The sequence below is a fragment of the Parasteatoda tepidariorum genome, chromosome 6 (assembly GCF_982258835.1).
Source record: "Parasteatoda tepidariorum strain Cologne lab strain chromosome 6, Ptep-v5.0, whole genome shotgun sequence".
Classification (NCBI taxonomy): domain Eukaryota; kingdom Metazoa; phylum Arthropoda; class Arachnida; order Araneae; family Theridiidae; genus Parasteatoda; species Parasteatoda tepidariorum.
In genome coordinates this window covers 34699544-34714063 of record NC_141760.1, presented here as the reverse complement: position 1 = coordinate 34714063, position 14520 = coordinate 34699544, and the positions used below count along the sequence as shown (strand labels likewise).

At 31.6% G+C, this 14520-nt stretch overlaps 1 protein-coding gene across 1 annotated transcript; it reads left to right on the top strand.

Moving 5' to 3' along the window:
• Positions 1-2414: 2414 nt before the first annotated feature.
• On the top strand, positions 2415-5552 carry LOC147807770 (uncharacterized). The gene is made up of 5 exons (XM_087166807.1): positions 2415-3417; positions 3664-3816; positions 4168-4356; positions 4429-4876; positions 4943-5552. Exons 1-5 carry the CDS (start codon positions 2415-2417, stop codon positions 5550-5552), a joined length of 2403 nt encoding a protein of 800 aa, XP_087022933.1.
• The last annotated feature ends 8968 nt before the right edge of the window (positions 5553-14520 follow it).

Sequence of the window (14520 nt, the reverse complement as noted above, 5' to 3'; positions counted from 1 at the left end):
ATATATATATATATATATATATATATATATATATATATATATATATATATATATATATATATATATATATATATATATATATATATATATATATATATATATATATATATATATATATATATATATATATATATATATACAACGTTACTGAATGCGAAAACCCACGGTGTTAGTCCCCAAGCATGCTTGTTACTCATTTTATCAACCTACTGAAGTGGTAAAGGGCTGTGTCAGCCTCGTCCGGTTTAAGAATAGAACCCCGAACCTGTGACACGGGTGCCCGGAGTGCTTGTCCGCCGAGTTTATAATATTTTATCACTTTTAAAATATGAGGAACGATTTTTATTCCTCATTCCTTCTAGGAAAAAGAAAAATCGCATTTTATTCCCCCTTGTCTTGTTGTCATGTCTTAAAAACATCTTGAAAAATTAAGTGTAGGATTATAAGAATTGGGTAAGTTAACTAAAATTATTCTTTCTTATTTGGAATTATGCAATTCTAAAGTTGAACACTGATTGTGATTCATCCAGTTTTAATTTTTAGACAATACATTTTTTTAATAAATACGAATAGCAGTCGCCTTTGAATGTGCATGGCATTTGTACGGCCATGCAAGAAATGTGACGGGAGAGTTTACTGCATTTAAAATAAAAGTTTTCCAATCCAGAAAACATTCTACAGATAAAGTGACAGCTGAATATGCATGCACATTTATTTTTCTTTTCCATATCAAAAAGGTTTCTAAGAAATTCCAAGTGCTTTTTACTGAGCAAAGAACATGTGCTCCAGATGGAAATAGCTAGTAAAAAGCTGAAATATGTATCTCAGATAAGAGCAGTTTCGAAGTTTCAGTAGTTTATCTCTGCAGTAAGTAAAGGGCATAGAAGAAGAAGCATATTTTTCACGTCTCTAGCATCTTTATTTCGATTGCAAAAATGTATAGAATGTTTTCTAAACATCTCCAACTCATAACAAATATTTTTAGAGTGTTTGTTAACACGTTCACAGCCAGCCGAGTGCAGGTGAGTATAATACTGTATCTATAATTGAAGTGTGGTAATCTATGAAGACAAATTCGAACTAGATTAGATTCAAACTGAAGATAAATTTAAATTTTCCTATCTATCTTATTATATAAAACGCTAATACGTACGTATGTATGTATGTAGCAATAAAACCAATGATATTTCTTTTCTCGCGCTGGCAACAGTTTTCATTTTTAATTGATTGGATTCGGTGCGCAAGAGCACGTAGTGAGCAACCAGATAACAATAACCAGAGTGAGCATTATCAGGTTGTTCAATTCACATTCATGTACTAAAAACATGACAATATTTAATTTAAACTCAATTAGGAATTAATTAATTAATTGAAGTGAGAATGCTTTAAAAGGCCGCTGTTGAATTGATATTTTTCTACTGGGAGCTACCTAAACGTCTAAAAAGCGTTTAAGTGTTTGTATTGAATGCATTGAATTTTTTTATATTTCGCGTTTATTTATGCATTGAATTTTCACGCTTTAAAATGCAGAATATTAGTGAAGCAATATTTGATAATTTATTTTGCTAATATGTTTCTTATTTAGTTAATGTTTTTATTTTTTCACCATGTACAATCTAAATAGCTAATATACTTTTTTAAAAGCCAATAAGAACATTGGTAGAATTCTTCTACATAAGTACAGTACTATGTCTTTGATGATAAAATACTATGTCTTTGATGATAAAATACTATGTCTTTGATGATAAAATACTATGTCTTTGTGCTAGAACATTGTGTTCATTGGCGAGCGAGCGCAGCGAGCCATGGTTCACGGCGTGAACCACATAGGATTGCGTAGCAATTCTCGGGAGTTGGCGAGCGTTAGCGAGCAGGGGCGGAGCCTCCTAGTATTATATAAAACGCTAATACGTACGTATGTATGTATGTATTGTCAGACTATGGATTTCAATGAACAAGGTTCGAGTAAGAGTCAGAGATCACGAGTTCGAAAAACCTCTGAAAGAGGGAGTTCGAACATTTAAAAATAATTCAAAGACAGAATTTGCATAGTATTAATTTTGAGAGTGTAAGTACCCTCATTATGCAAGTGTTACTTTGTATATATATATAACAAATCAAGATTGGATTTGGGAGTTTGTTTCTTTTGATTTTCAAGACTGTATGTATTGAATTCATGTTATAGAGAGGATTGTTTTTCCTTCATGACGTTTAAGTTATGAATTCTCTTGCTTAATAAAATTTATGATTAGTTAAAAGATGACTTTTTCATTATGCTTGCTGGGCATTTTCCACAACGCACTAAACTCTGCCAGCAAGGTTATGGGCCATGCCTGCCCAGCTTAGTTAAGCTTTTGTCGTCTTTGGAAGCAAGTTTATTATAACGCTACTGGGGCCGTTTAGATAGATTGGAGATGGCCGAAAATGACAGCAGCTTCATATTGGGATTTCCAAAGCTAAATAGTTTCAATTACAGTAGCTGGAAAGTAAACATGAAGGTGTTACTTATCCATAAAGGCTCTTGGGAATTTGTTGGAGGTACAGAGAAGCCATTACCAACTGATGCAACAGACAGAGACTTACGCTCTTATGAAATGCGAAAAGCTAGAAGTTACTCTACTATATTCCAAGGAATTGATGAGCAGTTTCAACCGCTGATAGCCGACACAGAGGACGGAAGGACAGCGTGGACTATTTTGAAGGAAAACTTTGAACCTACCTCCCGAGCACGGTTAGCCGGACTTATTGATGAATTCTTTGAATTGAAGTTTGATCAAGAGAAGGAGACTATTGGCATTTTCTGCAAGTTAGTAAATGAAAAAAGGAAACAGATTCATGATGCAGGTTTTGTAATGCCAGAAAAGCTCACGTGTTTCCAATTAATTAGAAGATTGCCAGCAGATTATGACAACTTGGTTCAAATGCTTTATCGACTAGAAGATAAAGATTTTTCGATTTCTAATGTTGAAAAGGAGCTCCTAATCGAATCTGGAAGGATACAACAAAAGCAGAAAGACAGAGGAGAGGACATAGTCGCCGATGCTTATACTACTTCATCTACTAGAAAGCAAGCCTATCGGAAGTTGAATGGAAATAAAAGCAGTGGTCGCGTCCTGGGCAATGATACAACAACAACAATTGTGTGTTCCTACTGCAATAAGAAAGGACATAGTGCGGAAAGATGTTTCCTGAAGAAGAAAACCACGAAACGGAATTCTAAAACTCAAGATTCCAAGGAAACTTTTTACAGTGATTTGACTACGATAAGAGATGCTGAAATTCGCCAAAGGAAAGACAAGCAGTTTGTTGAATTCCTGATAGATACAGCCAGCACAGCTCACTTCTGCACACAAAGAGACTACTTTAGTAGCTTCAAGACTTTGAATCCTAGTCAAGTACTTGTTGGAGATAAAAATAGTAAGTCTGATATTTTTGGTATTGGTGATATACATTTTAATGTTAAAGATAGAGATAAATTTGTTCCCATAAAATTAGAAAATGTATATTTTGCACCCAATATGCGTAGAAATTTAATAAGCGGTTCGAATATGGATTTAGCAGGGATTACTGTAAAATGGGGCAACAACAAAATGACTGTACTTGGTAAAAACCATAATTATTTATTTACTGTACCTAGAATTGATAAGTTGTATATACTTAAAGGCTATGTTGAAAAAGTGGTAGTAACTAAAGAATTAGCATTTAGTACAGGTCTAGATAGGGAATTGGTTCATAGACGATTTTGCCATTTAAATGTTGCAATGCTAAATCATATGAGTCAAAACAATGTTGTGAATGGTTTAGATAATTTGTGTGGTAAATTTGATACTTGTAATACTTGTAAAATAACTAAATCGACTAGAACTAGTTTTAAAGTAAATCACGGTATAATGACTAAAAGTGTATTAGAAAAAGTACATATGGATGTTTGGGGCAAAAGTTCAGTAAATTCAGTTGGCGGAGCTGAATATTTCGTATCTGTAATAGATGATTTCTCTCGTTATGTTGAAATTTTTACTATAAAACATAAACATGAAGTTTTTAATTGCTTTAAACTGTATTTAGCAAAATATGAAAGACAGTTAAATGTTAAACTTAAATCTGTAAGGTGTGATAACGGCATGGAATTTTGTAATGTAAAATTTCAAGATTTTCTTAATGAATTAGGTATACGTATGGAGAGAACTTCAGTATACACTCCAGAACAAAATGAGGTAGCCGAATCTTATAACAGAGTAGCTGAAGAGGGAATACGCTCAATGTTAGCCGATAGTGGTTTAAAAGGTAGATTTTGGGCAGAAGCACTGCATTGTTTTGTTCACGTAAAGAATCGTAGTGAACACAAACTACTGGAAGGTAAAACACCGTTTGAAATTTTCTATGGTTATAAACCGTCAGTTAAACATTTCAAAGTATTTGGATCTTTAGCGTATGCTCATATCCCTAAAGTTCAGAGAAACAAACTACAACCAAATGCAAAAGTAGGAATTGTAACTGGATATGCAGTCAGTCATAAAGGTTATAGAATTTACTTGCCTAAAGATAGGAAAACTATAGAAACTATACACGTAAAAATTGATGAAAGTAAAAACGGAGTTAAAACACTATTTGGTAAACCTAGTAATGAAAACTTTTTATTTATAAATCTGAATTCAGACATCAATTTTGAGGATAATAATGAAAATGAAATAGATAAGGTTCATGCTAAATCTCCAGATTTAAAATTAAAACCTTTAAAAATAACAGAATGGACTAAAGTTGAGAGACCGCGTAATAAAAGTAGCAGAATAGATGTTTACTATTACCCTCCAGGCGATAAAACTAGATTAAGATCAAACAACCAAGCTAAAGAATATTGCGATAAAAACCAAATTGAGTATGATCATTCTAAATTTAATTTTAAAGCTTTAAGCAAAACTCAAAATTTAACTTCTTCCCATAGTGACACTGATAGTGAAAGTGAAGATTCGCCATCTAATTCTTTGGTAGATAATCAAATAAGTGATATATTTGAAGGTGAGGTATATAATGTAGAAATACCGAAAAACTTTTCCGATGCACAAAAACTACCAGAAAGAAATCAGTGGAATAAGGCAATGGAAAAAGAGTTAAATATTATGAACGAAAGAAAGGTATGGGAAATAGTTGATAAACCTCCCAATGCTAAAGTAATAGGAAATAGGTGGGTTTATGCAGTCAAAAGAGATGAAAACAATAAAGTTAAACAATACAAAGCTAGACTTGAAGCACAAGGTTTTAGACAACAGCATGGTATTGACTTTCTTGACGTATTTTCACCAGTTGTGAATTTTTCAGTTATTAGATTACTATTTATTATTCTTGTGTCTATGTTATGTTGGAAATATGCACAGCTAGATGTGAAAGCAGCATATTTGTATGGAAATCTTAGTGAGGTAATTTATATGAAGCAACCTCCAGGTTTTGAAATCGAAGGTGTAATGAATAAAGTATGTTTACTTAAAAAGTCGATATATGGACTTAAACAATCAGGTAGAGAATGGAATGCTGAGTTAGATACTATATTAAAATAGATTGGTTTCGAAAAATTCAAATGTTGTAATTGTGTGTATAAAATGAAAAACATTATTTTATTAGTATACGTTGATGACATGGTGTTATTTTGTAAGACTAAAACTATTTTAGATGAAACTATTTTAGATGAAACTATTGAATTGATTAAGAGTAAACTTGATATTCAAAATTTATGAAAAGTCAAATATTTGTTAGGTGTTAACTTTGAGAACAAAAACGGTAATTTGTATTTACATCAAAAAACTTATATTGAAAAATTATGTAAACGATTTAATGAATTACCTAAAACTCATGTTACGTTACCAATTAAAGTAGGTTTTAAATTGCCAAATAAAGTAAATGAAATTGTTGAAAATAAAATAATGAAGAAATTTCCTTATCGTACATTGATAGGGTGCTTATCTTTTATAGCAAATCGTAGCAGACCAGATATTTCATATGCTGTGAACGTTATGTCACAATTCTCGAATTGCTATAATTACCAACATTGGACTGTAGTTGTAGATTTAATGAATTATGTAATAAATACTAAAGAACATAAACTTTGTTTATCAAATCTTAATAATTCTTCTTTGATAGCTTATTCAGATGCAAATTGGGGTTGTCATTTAACAAACAGATTTTCTACATCAAGTTATCTGATATGCTTAGCAGGTATTCCTTTTAGTTGGAAATGTAGCAAACAAAAATGTATTGCATTAAGTAGCATGGAATCAGAATTTATAGCATTAACCGATACGGTTAAAGAACTTTTATGGTTTACAAACATATGTAATGAGTTAAACATAATATCAAAAATTGAAAAACCTGTTTTGTATTGTGACAATCAATCTGCCATTTATTATTGTAAAAATAATGTTGAAAATTTAAAGACGAAGCATATTGATATTAGATTTCATTTTGTGAGAAATTTGCTTAATGAGGGAAAATTCGAAATTAAGTATATTAAAAGTAAAAGTAATTTGGCTGATTTTCTGACTAAGGCTTTAACTAAGACTGAATTAAATAAAATTAAAGGAATTTATTTTGAAATGTTCGATGGGGCCGCATGTCAGACTATGGATTTCAATGAACAAGGTTCGAGTAAGAGTCAGAGATCACGAGTTCGAAAAACCTCTGAAAGAGGGAGTTCGAACATTTAAAAATAATTCAAAGACAGAATTTGCATAGTATTAATTTTGAGTGTGTAAGTACCCTCATTATGCAAGTGTTACTTTGTATATATATATAACAAATCAAGATTGGATTTGGGAGTTTGTTTCTTTTGATTTTCAAGACTGTATGTATTGAATTCATGTTATAGAGAGGATTGTTTTTCCTTCATGATGTTTAAGTTATGATTTCTCTTGCTTAATAAAATTTATGATTAGTTAAAAGATGACTTTTTCATTATGCTTGCTGGGCATTTTCCACAACGCACTAAACTCTGCCAGCATGTATCAATAAAACCAATGATATTTCTTTTTTCGCGCAGGCAACAGTTTTCATTTTTAATTGATTGGATTCGGCGCGCAAGAGGGGGTTGGTGAGCGTTAGCGAGCAGGAGGCGGAGCCTCCTAGTTATCTTTAGAATTCCTTGATTTTTTCCAGATTTTTATAGTAATTTCCCTGGGTTTTCCAAATGGGCAAAGGAAAAGAGGAAAATTTCAAAAACTGATTGGCAATTATTATATAATACCTTGGAATGAGATGAACAACATAATACCTCTGATAAACTTAGCAACCTAACCTTAATTGATAATTGCATTTCCAATCTTTAGAGCATAATTTTGGACGTTTGTAAAAAATCAACAACCACCTTTGATTTAATTCCAAATTATCTCAAACTTCCAACAAACATCAAATATTTAATTCTTTACATAAATAAATGTAAAAAGAACTATCAAAAGAATGCAACCAAAAATACCAAACTGAAGTAAAACAACCTAATAAACTAATTAAAAAAAAGCTTCAAGAATTTTAGATATGAACAATTCGAACATAAAATCGAATCACTGTAACTTCAAGACAACCGTCAAGAATACCGTCATTTTAGCAAATGGCGAGAGCACTTAAAGTGTCAATTCAACCAATAATTGAAAAAAATGGTTTTGCTTACACAGAGAGTGAAAAGGCAAAAATATTTTTTCACAATATTCGCCAAATACCGAATTTAATCAAGATTATGAAAAAATGGTTAAAGAGACTTTCAACAATTTTCTTCAAAATCATAACAGGGTTGAAGAAATAGATCCTATGGATGCAGCTGAAATAAAAACCTTTATTAAAAATCTGAAAACACATTAGGCGCCTGGCAAAGATGGAATCAACAAAATGCTCAAAAACTTGCCTGAACGTTACCTAAACATCATAACCCTTATTTTTAATCTTTGCAGGAAACTTAACTTTTACCCTCCAATATGGAAATCAGCTATAGTTGTACTATTTCTCAAACCTAATAAAAATCCATCAAAGCCGGATAGTTATAGACCTATCAGTCTACTTTGTTCAATAGGAAAATTATTTTAAAAAATTATAACACGCTAGAATTAAACCATACCTACACCTATTACACAACAAACTATCTCAGAATAATAGATTTGACTGGACGAGGCATACACCTTAAAGAAACAATAGTATTTCTTATGTTAGACGTCGCTAAAGCTTTTGATCGTGTTTGGCGTGAGGGACTTTTTTGCAAACTGATCCAACTTAATTTTCCCATAGGAATCATCAGATTTATAATAGACTTCCTTTTAAACAAAAACTTCAGTATCAAAGCAAATGAAGCCGAATCTTCCACCCGAAAAATTCTGCCCTGCGTACCTCAAGGAAGCATTCTAGAGTCTGTACTCCACATTTTGTTCATTTATGATTTTCCGGTAGACTGAGATGATATCAATAGCTTCACTGCCTTTTATGCGGATGACATTGATATACCGTCATTCGGGGCTACTTTGTGCAGCGGGGGCTACTTTGTGCAAATTCGAATTGGGCATTTTTCAAGTGCTGCTATTCAGTATTATGTTTATTTCATATTAAAAATGTGTGGAATTTGAAGATAGAAGTCTCTTCTATTACTACAAACATTTTTTCGAATTTTAAGACAATCTCAGAGTGTGTTTCGTTCATCCAATGTCAATAACTTTCCGAGGACGTCGGATGTCGAAAAATGTGCGTGGAAACTTTAGCTGTGAAATGCAAAGACGTTGATAAAACAATTGTCGTAAGTGCAAAATTTTTTATTTATATATTAATAAACAATTATATCATGTTAGCGTTAAAAAAATTTGAAAATTAATAAGAAATAAACGGAAAATGAAACAAAATGCACTTTGGGGCTACTTTGTGCAAAGTTTCATTCGTTTTTTTTTTCGACAGAATAATGGCCAGACGTTATAAAAAAAATACCTGGAACGAAAAACTACCGTGATTACACTTTAGAAAAGCTGCAACAATGTTTGCAAGCAGTTGCTAGTGGTATGTCGATTGCAGAAGCTTCTCGGAAGTACAAAATCCACCGAAATACTATCTCTAATAAAATTCACAAGAAACACATGAAACGTGCTGGTAAACTATTATTTTTCTTCTACAAAGAGTTTTCTAATGAATTAATCAAACGATTTAATATATAAAAATATATTTTATAGGACATCAGGTGATTTTGACAGAAACTGAAGAGCAAGCTCTGACATGTTCATTCAAGCATGTTATGTTCAAATGTATCAATATTATAAATGTTAATGAATATGTAATAATTATTATTTTTGAAATATCATCCATTTCAATATTAAAAAAAAGTAAATGGTTTCCTTTTGTTTAAACTCAAGTGTTTTGAAATAAACATTCTTTTTAAGAAAAAAAATGATTTTTAAACGCTGAAAATTATTTTCAAACTAATATCTTTACATATCTTGATGTTTTTGTCTTTAAAAATGTCAACAATTAAATTTTTAACAATTTTATATCAATATTTTACTAAAAACATGATTATTAAACTGAATTCCTATCGCTGCACAAAGTAGCCCCATTTGGGGGCTACTTTGTGCAAGGTATGTTTTGACTTATTATTCGTAAATATTACATGCAAATAATGCCAATATTGATCAAATTCACTCGTCTGAGTTCAGTTATGAATATAATATCGATAAATTTTACTAAAGTTTGAATTAACATGGTTTTTTTACATGTCAAAGTTCAAAAACTGCGAAATCCTGCACAAAGTAGCCCTGAATGACGGTTGTTGTTAAATCGAAAAACCCATACTTGGCGATTTTTAAACTGGTCGACAAAGTTTTTGAAATTGAAATTGGTGTCTCCACTGCCAAATCTACAGATCTTTCAATAACAGCATTCCAATAGTACCAAAAGCGACAAATCTTGGTTTGGTACTGAATTAAATTTCACTTGGAATGATCATGAAAAGAAGACCAGAGACAAATAAACAGCTGCAATATATAAACTTCAAGCTCTCTTCACCTCCAAATAAAAATTAGATATTCAACTAAAACGACTAATTTATGTTTCAAATATAAGTCCAATACTCCCATCTGCATCACCAACATGAAGAAACTTCCAAAAAAAAAGTTATGAGGAAAATAACTAAAGCAAGATGGTTCATACGAAACAAAGATCTACTTAAAGATCTTAAAAAGGAAGATTCGACAGACACATTGCGTAATTAAATCAGAAATTTTTTGACAAAGCTCTAAAATGTAATATAGCAAACTTCTAAGATACTTTTCAGAAGCGTCTTTTTGATTACACTGTGGAGTAAATTTATTCGTTTCATTAATACAAAAACTCGCACTTACATAATTCGAGTGTGGAGTTCCCGAATCTGAAACTAGTTTTGTTCGGAAAGCAAAAGATTCTTTTCAAAAAGAGTATTTTTAGTTCAATTTATTTTTCGACTGAATCTACAAACTTATAAAGAACGTAGATATTTATATACTATATTTGCCTGCTTTTTTAGGAAGAAAAACACTTTATAGAACAAACATATGAACTTGACATATAGTATCATAAACTAAAACATATTACCACCCTCTTTCTACCACTCCCTACGTAGCAGAGAAGAAGGGATCACCTAATCTTCACTTAAGAGAATTTTTAAAAACAATTCCCAGTTAGGAATATGTTATTTAACTACATCGAGAAAATATCTAAGATTAATTCAAATATCTCTCAATACAAGCGAAAATATTGTTCTCTAGAGCTATTCATCTAGCTAAAGTTTGTTTAACGAAAATTCATGTTACATAAAAAGTCAAAGCAGTTGTACGACTGATTCAAAAAATATTCGTTATTTTTTAAGAACCTTAAAAATTGACTAGCATCTATTTAAATAAGCACCATGAAATATTTTTACTGGTTAATATAAAATTCGAGTTGCCCCATTTTTAACAAGTTGAACTGAAACAATGCACAGTTTTTGGTCATGGTCTATTAGATTTAAATATTTTAAGAGTTTGTTAATGCTTCTGATGAGAAATCTGATAAATTAAGTGACGTCAGATTTCGAAACATTCCTTTAACCGAATCTAACAACTTTTACTTTCCCCGAGCATGAATTCCCCTAGGTATAACAACAAAATAATTGAAATAAATTTAGATACCTGCAAGTGGCGTCATAGTTTAAATAGTGGCATTTCTGGATTCAGGAGCCAATCAGGTTCGTCACAAACGCGTGGCATTGATTACAGGTGTGCAATTAAACCTGATTTAAATCGCATGGTTAGGCATAATCACTTTACTATTTCTCGACTTGTGAGTACCAAATTGTATCCATTTTTTACAGGACTTAATCTCACCATTTAAATCATTCATAATTATCACCTTGATACCATTTTTTATACCACTTTCCCCTTAAAGATACTTTATATATCAATATATAAGGTCAGGATAAAACGGGTTAATACCCAATCTCAAAAAATGACCCCTGCAAGAAAAAATGCTTATATGACAAATGTGCTGGTATGAAAATATGTTTATTCCTAGCACATTTTTCAGCATTTAGCTTTAAGTTTACTCATCATTTTAGCTTTAAAGGAGCTGTGTGCTGTGGTTTCTGATTCAAATATAAATATTTATTTTATTAATGTATTATAATGGCATAGTTATCTTCTTTCTGAAAAATGAATCCAGATAAAGAAACACTTGTTCTACCACATTTTTGGAGAATCATCCTTGAGAAAAGAGAAGATATCAAGACTTGACATGAGATGATGACAAGATGATGTAAGAGATTTCAAGAAGGCAAGTAAAATTCAAGACGATTTATTTTCTATCGACGCTACTTGTCAGGTCGATCGGTGAAAACTTTCTTTAAAATTCTTTTTCGTGCGTAAATACACCCTCCAGAAAATGCCATTCAAACGTTCCACATACGAGAATAGAATCGACATAAGACTATTTATTTTAAATATTTGCAAAATAATAAAATTGAAGGTATAGAAACTGTATAGGGATGTGAATGTTATGAAATGTATTCAAGTTAGCATTTATAGTTTGCATTTGGTTTAAAATAGTAGTTATTGAAGCGAACTTTGTTTTGATGATGATGATAAGACTGAAAATAGAGTAAGATTTTGCTGACGTAAAAAAAAATTTATAGTAAATATAAAATAACGAAATAAATTAAATATTTTCGAATTCATAATCAGATTAGATAGGTACTAAGATTGAATCCTAATTCTTCGATTGACTAACCTGATATTGATTAATTAATTTAAGCGTACAATGATTTAAATTATGAAATTAGACATAGGAACATAATTTATCTGAATAAAGATGCAGGTCAGTTACAACTTAGTTGACAAAGGAAATAATTATGGGGAATCTGGAGGTTGTTTTAAAAGTTGTGGTTTAGGAATGATAGCTGAATGCGAAGGCGAAACCAATACCTGAAGTTTGCTCCTCTTAGCCAACGTGAACTGTCGTCGCTATCTTGAATATACTGAGAGAGGCACGAAAAGATATATATGTTACTTTACGTTGCTATACCATTAAATAAAGTATTGCTTCAGAATCAAGTCTATGAGAATAATAGTTCAGAAGTTATATGGGATTTAATAAAGTATAAAAAATTATCTTTTTTGATTATATTTTCATTTGCATCTGAAATGCCGATTTAGACAAAGGAGATATTATATCCTATATATTTTTTCATGATGTCGATGGAACAAATATTTCAAAATTTATTGGTTTTTATCTGTAAAAAAACATCGCTTTTAGACCCCTTTACCTCAATAAATTTAAAGATGTGCTTTAAGTCCACCTTATAAGAGAAAAAACTTCAGTCCCCCGTAAAAGACTTAAATCCTAACATTTAAAACTATTTCCAGCCTTAACTTAATTACTATTTCCTCATTGAGCCACTTTTGTGACACAGGAAATGGCCTAAACCAGTTAAGCCAACTGCTCCGGAATAAGCAAAATATTTTATAAAACGATTAAGAACAACAAACTGAACTTCGCAGATTTTCGGTTAATTTTGCCAACTATTTATAGGGCTCAACATGGTTTATAAATCTTTGAATTATTCAGAATTACAACTACGGTGAGTAGAAACCCAATAAATTGAATTTACTACCAAGAATCATACATTAAAAGATTAGTTTGTGGATTTGAAAGGCCAAACTACACGAAAATACGCCTTCTAGTGCTGAATTTGTAATAATTGTCTGGGGGTGTAATATGCAACCTAGGTACTTTTTTCTTTCTTCATGATAAACTTTCCTCTTTTACAAATTTTTTTTTTTTTTTTTTTTTGCAACAGCAGTGCTAATTTTCAGAAAAATAAATTATTCGTAACAAGAAACTTCCTTCTCTACTAATTGTTTGCTAATACTTAAAATCGAAATTCCGAGTAAATGCTCAGTATTCACAATTACTCGCCATCTGCAAAAATACAGAAGAAGTGCACCAAGACAACTGGTTAGCAGTCCGACAAACTACTACCAGAGCTGTGGATTTTTTACACTTTTGGGGAAAATTCTTCTAGCAGGTGCTAAGTTTATGTATTAATATAATTCTTGATTTTGTAAGAACTTGGTTAAGGTCTGGTTTCTTAGGACAAGCGCCTTATCTGGGCGTCAGCGGGACGCCAACAAAATACTGGTTTGTTAGCTCAAGGCCTGGTTTCTTAGAACTAGCGCCTTATCTAAGCGTCAGCGGAAAGTTGACGTAGAGCTGACGCCAAAAAAATACTTTTTTATTGGCTCAGCTTGAGCAGTCGGTCCAATGCAAACGTTATCTCTCATTGCGCATGCGTTAATAACGTAAACAAATACTTATTTTGAATTTGTATTGACTTTGTTTTTGTGGAGCAGTGTTTTAGAGAACAAATAATGACTTCGCCCAGGAAAAAATACATTATAGCTGAACTAAATGAAGGGTGCTATGTTTAATGAAGAAGCTATGTTTAATGTCAAAATCAAAATCTTGGCTGATTTCAATGTGCTGTTGGATGTTGTCCGCCATTGCTTCTGTGGTTAACGTCACGTTGTAATCCAACTGCAGTTGAGTTGAACGGCAATTGTAGTTCAAGATGACCGTTCGATGACGCATACTATCAAACTCACAAATGGACCAATCAGAGGTTAGCGCTGATTTCCAGCTGACGGCTTCCTGTCCTAAGAAACCAGGCCTTTAGTCGTCCCGCCTAAGGATATGGGCACTCGATTGCAATACTTCAATTTGACAACCACAATAAAATCCAATAAATGCAGTTACAAAAATAAGCAAATAAATAAATAAAAACAACAATTAAATTAGAGTACATATGATTTCGTTACAATAAAGACAGCTGAAGTCCAAAAGCATGAAAAGAAGAACTCTTTAAAGGAGGACGGTTTGATGGTTAAAAACAATTCGAAAATGTATAATTGATAGCCAAATTGCAACAAAATCAATTTAAAAATTAATCTAATTTAAAAATAGGTATATAAAGCAACAATTAAAATCAAAATATCCAGGGCAATTTAG

Bases quoted from the DNA above. Each gene is read 5' to 3' on its own strand.
- LOC147807770 (XM_087166807.1), top strand. From the start codon at position 2,415: ATGGCCGAAAATGACAGCAGCTTCATATTGGGATTTCCAAAGCTAAAT. The intron at 3,817-4,167 runs GTAAATTTGATA...TTAATGAATTAG, and splicing joins TGGTTTAGATAATTTGTGTG to GTATACGTATGGAGAGAACT. The intron at 4,357-4,428 runs GTAAAACACCGT...TTGGATCTTTAG, and splicing joins TGAACACAAACTACTGGAAG to CGTATGCTCATATCCCTAAA.